Raw genomic sequence first — 12,004 nt, forward strand, 5'->3', positions numbered from 1 at the left:
CCGTTTTCATCACGTGAACAAAGTCAACAGATTATAAAAAAATAAATAATGCTATATAATAATAATTAAGATCAAGACCCTGTTTTTTGTAATATGAACAAACTAAAAAAAAATAATGCTATATAATTTAAATGACCTGTGAAACTTTTTATGAAAACTAAGGCAATATATATATATATATATATATATATATATATATATATATATATATATATATATATATAAGTTTAGCAAACGAAATAAAAACGGAGCAGAAAGGCTAACTACTGCTTGTGTTTATGTAATAATCCTTACCAGCTACTGCTTGTGTTTTTACTTCTTAAAAAAAATAGTCAAATAATGCTCTTCTGTCTTTTTCCACAACACTTTTAAATATCCACTTTCGTAGCGAATTGCTGTTTGAAAGATGATTCCACCAATCTAGGCTATTTGATTCCCTCTTTTCCACAACTTTGTTTTCATATCGATCTTAATTCTTTGATTGCCTTTGCCTTTGTCTTTTCACTTCTCTTTCTTTCTCTTTTTTTCTTTTTTTTTTTCCTGGTCTTGCATGCAACACATTACTATTTTCACGTCTTTTTAATCAACCCAATTCTCACTGAAAAAAAAAAAAATAACAAAACAAAACACAAAAAAAGAAATACACAAAACACAAAAAAAAAGTTTCTTTTGAATTGACCAGACAATCATGAGAGCTTCTAATTTCTATTATGGTTGTTTGCTGCTTCTTTCTGGTTAAGGACTATACATCCTTTTTAATATGGAGGTTTGTCTCTCATTTCATTATCTACTTTTTTCTTTTTCATATTCTTGTATTTTTTTTAGGTTTATCTATTATGTTAGAACATATATTAAGATTACAAAATAAAAAAATTTAATTAAAAATATAAAAAATTTAAATTTTTAATATATTTATTTTATATTTATTAAATAAAAATGTTTAAAATTTTTTACTAATAATAAGTTTATTATGTATTTTTAGAACACAAGTTAACTAAATTTTTCTTTTTTTTACATGTGTTACCAATCACTCCCCGAAAAAAAAAGAGAATTATTAATTTATTGAGCAAGGATATTAATCACTAAAAAATTTTAATTGAAAGCTTTAAGTTCAATGTAAATTATTATTATTATTATTATTATTATTATTATTATTATTATTATTATTATTATTATTATTAGATATTAACAATCTATTTTTTAATTATTTTATTTTATGTATGTAAACTTAATCAAAATAGTAAGTATATTATATTTAACGAAAAAGTTTTGGATTCAAGACTTATTAAATACCATTTTACATACTAAATATGTATTATAATAATAAGTATGAAATTAGTTAAAATTATAATTTTTTGGCATTTGAAAAAAGTAAAAATAATAATGTGTGGGATTTTTTAAAATTAAGTTTATAAAATATTATTATTTTGATATAACTTTCTACCAACTTTTTAAAACTAAAAGATCCATTGACCCGTATTTTTACCTAATGCAGAAGATTGGAAGATGATGCCCTATTAAAGGGAGGGTGATAGACTTGAAGATTGATATAGTATCCCAATTTTAGAGATAACCCCACAAAAAAATGCGGTAAATATTTATCATAATTATTTTTTTTCTTATTTCTATTTCATCGTAAGATATGAAAATTAATATCATATTTCGCATTTTAAATTAATCTTATTATGTACGCATCCTAATAAAAAGTATGACATAATTTTATTTTATTACTTATTCGGTTAAATTGATTAAATATATGAGAGATACAGTAAAAAAAATTAAAGTTGTAACTCTATCAATATATACAAAAGTAAAAAAAGAACGAAAGAAAGTATTAAAGATCGGTATTTTCGTTAAAATTTAGTCAATATTTAATTATTAAAAAAATGTATAATTTTATATTATTAAATATAATCTTGTATGAAAACCAAAAAAATACTTAGAAATAAAAAAATATATAATCTCATATCAGTAAAAATATTAATAATAATTAATTGATAACTATAAATCATAAAATGTACTAAGCTAAATAAAAAAAATACAAACATTGTGCCTGTCTGCATAAAGTGTGATTCACGGAGAGAACTAACTTTTATTTATTTTATTTTGTCAAGAGTACGTGAACTCAAATTTAAAATGTTCTCTTATTAAAAGTTCTTGGGAGGAGGGGACACATTTTTCTCTCATGAATCCTTTATTCATAAACTACCTTTTATTTTATTCTGTGGAGCAATAAAGAAGAAATGAGAAAAAAAAAGAAGAAAATAAACTAAGGAGGGGAACTTAATTTTGGGTAAAATTGGGAAAGAAACAAATAAAAGAAAACAAAAGGCCAGGGAGAAGACTCAGATGGGGTATCGAGAAAAATGAGGGTTAAGTAAGAGCATTTTTTTAAGTTTAATTATTTTGTTAATCTTTGTAATTTATCAAATTTTTAATTAAGTTTATATATATTAATAATTATAATTAAATTTTTATATTAGATAAAATTTATAATTAGATCCTCACTGGTTACTTTTTTTAAGTAAAAAACACAATAATTTTATAATATTTGTTTTCATAATATTTCAAAATTTATTCTACATCAAACACAAAAATAAAGATACTAAAAATATTTTGTATCTTTTTACAAAAAATAATTTGAAGGTGTCCAATTGAAAAATTTTATCTAATATAAAGATTTAATTATAAAATTTTAAATTATAAATACCTAACTAAAAATTTGATAAAATTATAGAATAAAAAGAATAACTAATTTTTTTTATTAAGTGTGTTTACAGATATAGATAATCTAATTATCTATCTAAAACTAATCCAATCCAATAATTATATTGATTTTGGATCCGATGGATAATCAATTATAAACGGTGTCAAACCCGATTAAACCCAACCTTAATTGGTTCGGTTATTGGTTCTAAAATTATAAAATTCGAACTAATCCGATTGTCCAATTAATTAATATTATTTAAAATAAGTAAATAAAATCTAGTAATATATATACAGCTTTATCTCCTAATCCAAAAGTATTCGAAATAATGAGAGTTATTTAAATTTAAATTGATGATGATGTTTGTTTTCAGATCCAATTAAACCCAATTTTAATTGGTTCGAATATTAGTTCTAAGATCATAAAACTCGAACTAATTTGATTGTCTAATTAATTTAATATTATTTAAAATAAGTAAATAAAATCTAGCAATATATATACAACTTTATGTCCTAATCCAAAGGTATTAAAAATAATGAGAGTTATTTAAGTTTGAATTGATGATGTATTGTTTATTATTATTATTAATATTATTATTATTATTATTATTATTATTATTATTATTATTATTATTATTATTATTTACGGCATGTAGAGGATTTATTTTATTTTTTCTAATTTTTTTTATTTTGTTGAAATTTATTTTTAATTATTGGATATCTAATTATCCAAACCAACCCAATCCAAATTTAATCGGTTCGACAGATCTACTTACAAAAAAATTTAAATTCAAACCAATCTAAATCAATTAAAATTTAATCAGTTTAGTTCTCTTTTATTTTCGAACCCGAACCGACCTAACTCGTAAACACCTCTATTTTTTATTATATCATGGCCGAAAAGAGTCATAATTGATGTTCACAAAAAAATTTCTTAACAACTCTAATAAATTTAAATTTAAATTAAATAATAAAGTTACAAATAAATTATATAAATATACATGTATAATTGGTATACTCTAAGATGAATAAGTTACATATTTTCAAAAGATATAAAATATTATTATGATTAAATTTTTTGTATAATATATGGAGTATTATTAAACCTCGAAAAATTTTAATAAAGATTAGGTATTCATTGTAGACCATTCCTTTTGACTAATAAAGACTTGCATATTCGATATTTGTATTTAATTTTTTTTTTTAGAAAAACAATAGAATGAGTTTATAATTTGATGAATAGATAGTATACTTATAATTTAGAAGAGCCCATATAAATAATATTATTAAAAATATATTTTTTATTAAAAAAATAATTCATTTAAATAAGTGAATCAATACGAAAATACCCAATATATTTATAGTACACAATCGAACAACTTCATTTTTAGTAAAGATATTCTTTTTTCTATATGCTCATACAAAATAATAAATTCAGTGTGTGACCTATTCATTAGGCTAATAACACTTCTACTTTATAGCACAAATAGATTTAAATTAATGTGTCTCATTACTATGGTTAATTATAATTTTTTAATTAATTTTTTAAATCAATTCAAAATATATAATTGTAAATATAACAAAATATATTATTTTAAATATATTAAATATCAAATTAAATCAAATTAAATATTTTCTAGTGTATATTAAATAGTTAGGAAAACGAATTTTATAGAATATTGAAGCTATTGTGATGTTTTTGTAACAGTGGATAGAACAAGGGATTATAGTTGATTGAGTTTTGTTTGAACACATTAGATGGAGTTTATAAAAGTTTAAATATAGAAAATCCAATTAAAATCAATAATGTTAAGAAAATAATAATTTCAAATAATTTTATTTAATTTAATATATATATATATATATAATATATACATAATATGTATGCATAATTATACAATTATTACATTTAGTATTATTTAATTATTTTAACAATAATTAATAAATACAAAATAAAATAATTTTAGAATAATTTTTTATTGTGTTTTAAGAATTTTTATTAAAAAATAAGTAAAGTTGTTAGAAGAATAGTTTCAAACGTAAATAAAATTAAAAAAGTTGACTAATGAATAATATAATAATGACACATAACTTTTATATATATATATATATATCCAATAAAAGAAAAAACACAAACATTAATTAACTTAGTATTTTTTCACTCTTCTTTTAATGTAATAAGAGAAAAATTAAAATGTTTTAATACAATTAATAGGGCACTTATTCGATCTCTTTCTCACAATTCTATCATCATTATGGGTAAATTTACAAAAAAAAAAAGAAATAAAAGAACTATGATTAGAGATAAATATGTTAAAACTTTAAAGAATAGAAATAAAACGGATATTATAAATCAGGGGAGTATTTTTACATTTCATCATTTATACATTTTCAATTTCTCATTGAGTTCTACATCATGTGTAGCATGAAGATGTAGCAAAAGGAGACCATTAGACCAAGGATGAAATAAAAGCATGTCGATCAGCTTTATACCTGGCTTTTTGCAAGAACGTGCAATCGATGCAGCAACTACTTACGTAACAAGGCAACTAGGCTACGTGTGGGATTACGAGAAAAGATTCGTCGATGTAAGCAAAGCTGTAGAGGCTCTCAAGAATGACAGAGATGGGGTGCGTGATAAAGCCGAAGAAGATGAAGGACGATATGGGAGAGCAATATATGATAATGTTGTAGAATGGTTGGCTTGTGTGGATGGAATTCTTGCTGAATATGAAAAATTCAAACAAGAACATGATGATAATGGAGAGTATGCACTTGCTTTTCCATTTCAAAATCTAGACATAAGATATCATCGCAGCAAAACAGCAGAAGATATCAAAGAAAGGGTTGAAGAATTGCAAAATGAGAAGCATGATAGTATATCTCGTTGGCAGGGCCCGCCTTCTTCAATGGGTTATGCGCTTCCTTCTGTTGAATATGAAGAGCTTGATTCAAGAAAACAAAATATGGAGGATGTTAGAAAAGCCTTGGAAGATTCGAGTGCTACAATGGTTGGTGTTCACGGCCTAGCTGGTATGGGAAAGACTACTTTGATCATAAAGGCTATTAACACAGTTCAAAGTCGAGAACCAAAGTTATTTGATATGGTCATTATGGCAAATGTGGGCAAAAATCCAGACATCAGAAAAATTCAAGGGCAGATTGCTGACATGCTCGGAATAACATTGCAAGAGGAGAGTGAGTATATCTATCTATCTATATTCTATACCTATAATAAATGCAAACAACTACATTTGATTATTTTCAAATAACTGCTCAAACAGAAAAAGAGACGGTAAATTTTCGGTTGATGTTTGAGTAGCTTTTTTGAGAATATATAGTTGTTTAAGGAGGATACTTTCCTAAAAATGCGTAAAACGTCTTTTTGTAAAAATATTTATGTGTAGTATTATTATTGAAGGTATTAATGAAATGATTATTTTTTAATTTTTTAGCAAATTAAAATAAAACCGATTTTTTTATAACAATAACAATAAACTCAATTGTTATCCGGTCGAACCAACCAATTTACATAATCCACTATATTATTAATTTTTTTTGTTTTTTTTTTAAATCAGAGATATGTTTGTCTTTTTATACATGATTCAATTTAAATTGTATAAATTGATCAGATCAAATCGGGTCTAATAATTATAGTGCGGACAATTGAGTTTATTATTACTATAATAAACTGATTTTGTTTTGATTTATTAAAAAATAAATTAGTAACCGAGTAAACGGTTTTAGAAAAAAAAAAAAGACATGGAAGTGATTTTCGTTGTGTAAATAGCATTTTGTAATGTTGTTTGCTCTTTGGTGTTTTTTCCCTCAATTAATTTTTTTAATCTATTTAAAACTTATTTTCAAATCCACATGTATCCACTTCAACCCCCTCTAAAAGACACGTTTACCTCTACTTCCATTAATTAATAAACGTTTTTTAGACGGTTTTTTTAATTTTTTTTCTAGTTTACTTAAATAATATACGATTTAAAATATTATTGTACCGATTAAGTTATCTATGATACCTCTAGTCACAAAAAAAAAAAAGTTATCTATGATACCTCTACTTCCATTAATTTTCTCTTGTATTTCTGTTCTATATCTATGGTACTTTTATAACATAGGTGAGTATGCGAGAGCTATTCGTATAAGAGAGAAATTGAAAAAAGGAAAAAACATCCTTATAATCCTTGATGATATGTATGCAAAAGTGGACTTAGATGCGTTGGGAATTCTATCACAGAGTGAGGATGACAAGAAGAATCTCATTCTCAAACAAGGAATAACTAAGGCAGAAACAAAGAATTTTGTTGGCGGTGGACCAAATTTGTCAAGACTAAAATCAGGAATAGATGGTAACAAATTACAATACACATATTTTAAATTTTATTTGCAAAGGCATATCATATCATATCATATATATATATATATATATATATATATATATATATATATATATATGTATATATATATAGATAATATCTTAAATTTGTAAGCAACTTTTTCTTATCATATTTATATATTATACATATATTATTTTGCATTGTATTCAATACTGATATCTATATTTTTGTATAGCTAACAGGACGAAAACAGAGAAAAAAATTGAAGACACCTCTAGTGGTTCTAGTAAAGTAGGAAAAGTATCACAAGAGAATAAAAAAAGATGCAAGGTTTTGCTAATTTCTGAGGCAAAACGAGTATTGAAACAGATGGATGTGAATGCAAATTCAATTATCTTTCTGAATATCATAAAACCTGACGACGCCAAAACATTGTTCAAAAAGAAGGTTAGAATCTATTATCTATTATTTATAAATACATTATTTTTAGCCAACTATCCATTGCTTATGTATATCTACATTAAATATTGGGCTAAAAAATTTAATATCAAGCTAATATATATTTTCATGGATATTGGTATTTTTGTGTTTTTCTCAAGATATGGAGATCATTTAACAAAACAAGAAATTTCTGGGTTTGATATCTATTTACGAGATCTTTTTATTTTAAAAAAAATGTTAAGTACAATTTTATGCTTTTAAAATTTTTACTCTTAGAAAATAGAATTATTGGGTTCGATTTTAGTATTATAAATTTTTAAAATATTTTAATTTTTTGAAAATAAAAATTGATGGGTCTGATTTGATCAATTAAAAAATTCTTGGCCGCAATTTGAGTCGCATTAAAATTGCTGGGAGGGATTTGTTCTTTCTCCTCTCAGTATGCTAATACAAGCGTATTACACCTCTGTCTCTCACACATGCGTATTTCGCCCAAACCTAAAAATTACTTTGTGCAATATTGTGACACAAATTTTACAATATGTTTAGCTACCTTTCCATTACGATATTGTTTTACTTTGAGAATCAATTTTAATGGAACAAATTTATTGAAAATCTACAGTGAATATATATATCACATACCATATATACAGGTTCTAAAAATCGAACTGATTATCGAACCATTCTAGTTATTGATTTATTAGTTTATTGATTCATTCAGTTCAACTGTGATTCAATCGAAATAACTGTTTTATAATAAAATAATAAATAAATACAATATAAATAATTATACTAAGTACATATTAAAATCTATCACAAAAATAAAATATATATTAAAAATAAGTTAAAATATACCTGCATTTGTATATAAATATATGGTAGTTAATTTTTGTATACAAATGGTATTTTTGTAATATAAAATAATAATTAAACATAAAAAATATAAATACAAATAATTAAATTATATTTTTATTATATTAATTAATATTTTATATTATAATCTTTAGAATAAAATTTTATATTAGTGTTATATTATAATTATTTGAATAAAATTTTTGGACAGTTTATAAAATTTTAATTCAAATTAAAATTATTAAACACTTGAGATTGGATTACTTTAGTTAACTTGAGATTAGGTTGAAAAATACACCTGCTGAAGTCTATTATGAGTAATCCTAGCTAGTCTTCATAAGAAAGGCCAAAACATTGTTGGGTTTGAGCCCAAATATAGAGAGTAGCCCATATCTTCTAATATAACACTAATTATCACTGCCAATGAGCCTTGGCTCTAGTGCCATTTCTCCTCCCTCCCCAACTCAAGGTCTAGGGTTCAAACTTTAGAGAATGCAATTGAGGAAAATTGTGAAAATATGTGAGGAGTGTGTGGGTGTGTTGTGTACCTAGAATTGGGGGTTGTCCAATCCACCGACAAAAAAAAAAAAACACTAATTATCACTTATAACTTCCCATGAATCCCTTATATTCCAATCGGTAGGTAAGGATATTCATATCCTAAGCCATAAAGTGATAAAATAAAGTAACAAGTTCCAGTGCTCCTTTTTGCACATCCATTCCGATCTATCTCTTTCTCTATCGTTCTGCTAAGTTTTTTTTCTTTATTTTTCACTTTTCTCCTCTTTTAATGCATTATTGTTGTTCTTGTGTGAATAATCTGAATGCAACCTCGGCTACAAAAGTCGACGCCGAGCTTTAGCCTTTAACATCGAACTTTATCCTTCAGAGCCGAGTTGTAAGCTTGAATGATCCGAGCTCTTCGTCCAGAGAGATATCACGTCACAAAGAGTATGAACAAAAAGAGAGAGTGTACCTGCAAAAGGCACTCCAATACTTAAGTTAATATTGTGAATTCAGTGTGCCTGTTAATGATAAGATATCATACCTTTATAGGTTGAGTATAAAAGGTCGGTTCATTATCGTTGATCCTCTTAATTGAAGAGCAGTTATTAGGTGATAATGTCTGGTCGGACGTTTTTATTCTAGGATGTAACGTATAACGTCGAGTTATGGCATAAAGTGCCGAGTTATGGTGCATAAATCCGAGTTTATGATGTCAGATTTGTAATAACTCGGATTTATGCACCATAACTCGGCACTTATGCCATAACTCGACGTTATACGTTACATCCTAGAATAAAAGTGTCCAACCAGACATTATCACCTAATAACTGCTCTTCAATTCAGAGGATCAACGATAATGTAACCAACCTTTTATACTCAACCTATAAATGTATGATATCTTGTCCTTAACAGACATACTGAATTTACAGTACTAACTTAAGTATCGGAGTGCCTTTTGGCAGTTCTCGCAGATTTTAAACTTTGCTTTACAGTCTTGTTGTAATGCCGGTCAATAAAAACTAGCTCAAAGTATCTTTTGAGGATAAACTGCGGGATCCAAGGTGTGTGCCACAAATGCCTTCGTGTGCTTCTGCAAGCACAAGCTCGGCCTCTGATCTGGAAAGGCATCTAAGCAAAGGACGAGAGAATCCTCGTCTATAAAGGCAGTTGTTATATATTGTAAAAAATAAAGCTTGTCTGCGAAAATGCCGAGCATTTTCGATATTTTCTGGCAATATCCCTGTCCTCAGATAGTTTATATATGGTGTTCTCCAATTTGTATCCTGTTCCACACTTAAAATTTCTGTTAGATGTATGCTTGGGTTAATTAAGTAGTGTGGATTGGTGAAGCGATGATGTGGTTGGTTGAGTATTGGCGAGCTTAGATAGGATATCAGCTCGGCCGTTGTTCTCCCGAGGTATCGTATATGTTGAATTTCACATTTAGAGAATTTTGAAATTAAGTTTTGACCAATAGCAATGTATTTGGATAATAAAGGATCTTTTACCTGGTGCAAGTCGTTTACTTGTTGTACAACGAGCAAGGAATCACTGTATACCTTGAGTTCGGTAATATTTAGATCGGCGGCGAGTTTGAGGCCGGCGATGAGGGCTTCGTACTCAGTTTAATTGTTACTTGCTTTGAAGGAGAGGTGTAGAGATTGCTCTATGACGTTACCATTTTCATCTTCAAGTAAAACTCCGGCCCCACATCCTTGTGGATTAGAGGAATCATCGACGTATAAAGACCATTGGGTTAAGTCTTCGGTGGAGACTGGGACTGTGAATTCGGCAATGAAATTGGCCAAATACTGAGATTTTATGGGACCTCGTCCCTGATATCTGATGTCGAACTCAGAGAGCTCAATCGACCATTTGACTAGTCGACTAGCTAATTCTGGTTTTTGAAAAACTTGTCGTAAAGGTTGATCTGTGCGAACATGGATGACATGGCTCTGGAAATATGACCGAAGTCTTCGGGCCGAGAACACCAAAGCTAAGGCAAGCTTCTCGATCTTCGGATATCGAAGTTTGGCATGTTGTAGTGTCTTGCTGGTAAAATAGATCGGTAGTTGTTGCTTTTGTCTCTCTGCAATAAGAACAGAGCTTATGGCCCATCAGTAACAGATAAATATAAATAAAGTGGTTTACCTTGAAGGGGCGTTTGTAAAATAGGTGATTTTGAAAGAGTCTCTTTTATGATCGTGAAAACCTGTTCACATTCATCAATACAATGAAAAATTTTTTTCTTTTTTAACGTTTGGAAAAAACAGAAAGATTTTAAAGCTAGGCAAGGTAGGAATCTAGAAAATGCAGCAAGTTTTCCTGTTAATTATTGGACTTCTTTGATAGTTTGTGGGCTTGTCATATCCAAAACTGCTCGACATTTTTCTGGGTTGGCCTCGATTCCTCAGTTGGTGAGCATGAAGTGGAGGAATTTGCCTCCTTGTACACCAAAGACACATTTCTTGGGGTTAAGCCGCATATTATATTTTCGGATTTGCTTGAATATTTCTGTAAGGTCGTCAAGATGACTGCCGCCGAGCTTTGTTTTGGTGACCATGTCATCGACATACACTTCGATGTTTCTGCCAATCTGTTCGGCAAATATTTTATCCATAAGGCGTTGATATGTTGCTCTTGCATTCTTAAGTCCAAATAGCATAACTTTATAGCAGTAATTTTCATAGTCAGTGATAAATGCAGTCTTACTTTGATCGGATGGATGCATTAGAATCTGGTTATAACCAGAATATGCATCCATAAAACTCAATGTTTTATAACTTGAAGCATTGTCTACTAAACAATCAATAGAAGGTAAGGGATAGAAATCTTTTGGGCATGCTTTGTTGAGATTGGTAAAATCAACAAATGTGCACCATTTACTATTATGTTTCTTTACCATGACAACATTTGTCAGCCAAGTCGTGAATCTGATCTCTTGTATAAAGCTAGCACTGATTAGCTTCTTAGTCTCCTCCAGAGAGGCTTGCTTTCTTTCAATGCCTAGGTTCCTCTTCTTCTGTGCTATAGGTCGGACAGAGGGGTCCAATGTCAGCTTATGAGAAATGATCGATGGGTTAATGCTAGGCATGTCTACGGGTGTCCAGACAAATAAGTCGGCATTCTATTGTAGGAATGTTTGAAGTGAG

At 27.6% G+C, this 12,004-nt stretch overlaps 1 protein-coding gene across 1 annotated transcript; it reads left to right on the forward strand.

Annotated features, from left to right (window-relative positions):
• The first annotated feature begins 626 nt into the window (after window positions 1-626).
• LOC112736654 (disease resistance protein SUMM2-like) lies at window positions 627-7,315 on the forward strand. The gene is made up of 5 exons (XM_072214590.1): window positions 627-766; window positions 1,496-1,590; window positions 5,131-5,904; window positions 6,953-7,064; window positions 7,288-7,315. Exons 3-4 carry the CDS (start codon window positions 5,181-5,183, stop codon window positions 6,955-6,957), a joined length of 729 nt encoding a protein of 242 aa, XP_072070691.1. The 5' UTR covers window positions 627-766; window positions 1,496-1,590; window positions 5,131-5,180; the 3' UTR covers window positions 6,958-7,064; window positions 7,288-7,315.
• Window positions 7,316-12,004: the final 4,689 nt, after the last annotated feature.

Source organism: Arachis hypogaea, chromosome 2, assembly GCF_003086295.3.
Source record: "Arachis hypogaea cultivar Tifrunner chromosome 2, arahy.Tifrunner.gnm2.J5K5, whole genome shotgun sequence".
In the NCBI taxonomy this organism is placed as follows: domain Eukaryota; kingdom Viridiplantae; phylum Streptophyta; class Magnoliopsida; order Fabales; family Fabaceae; genus Arachis; species Arachis hypogaea.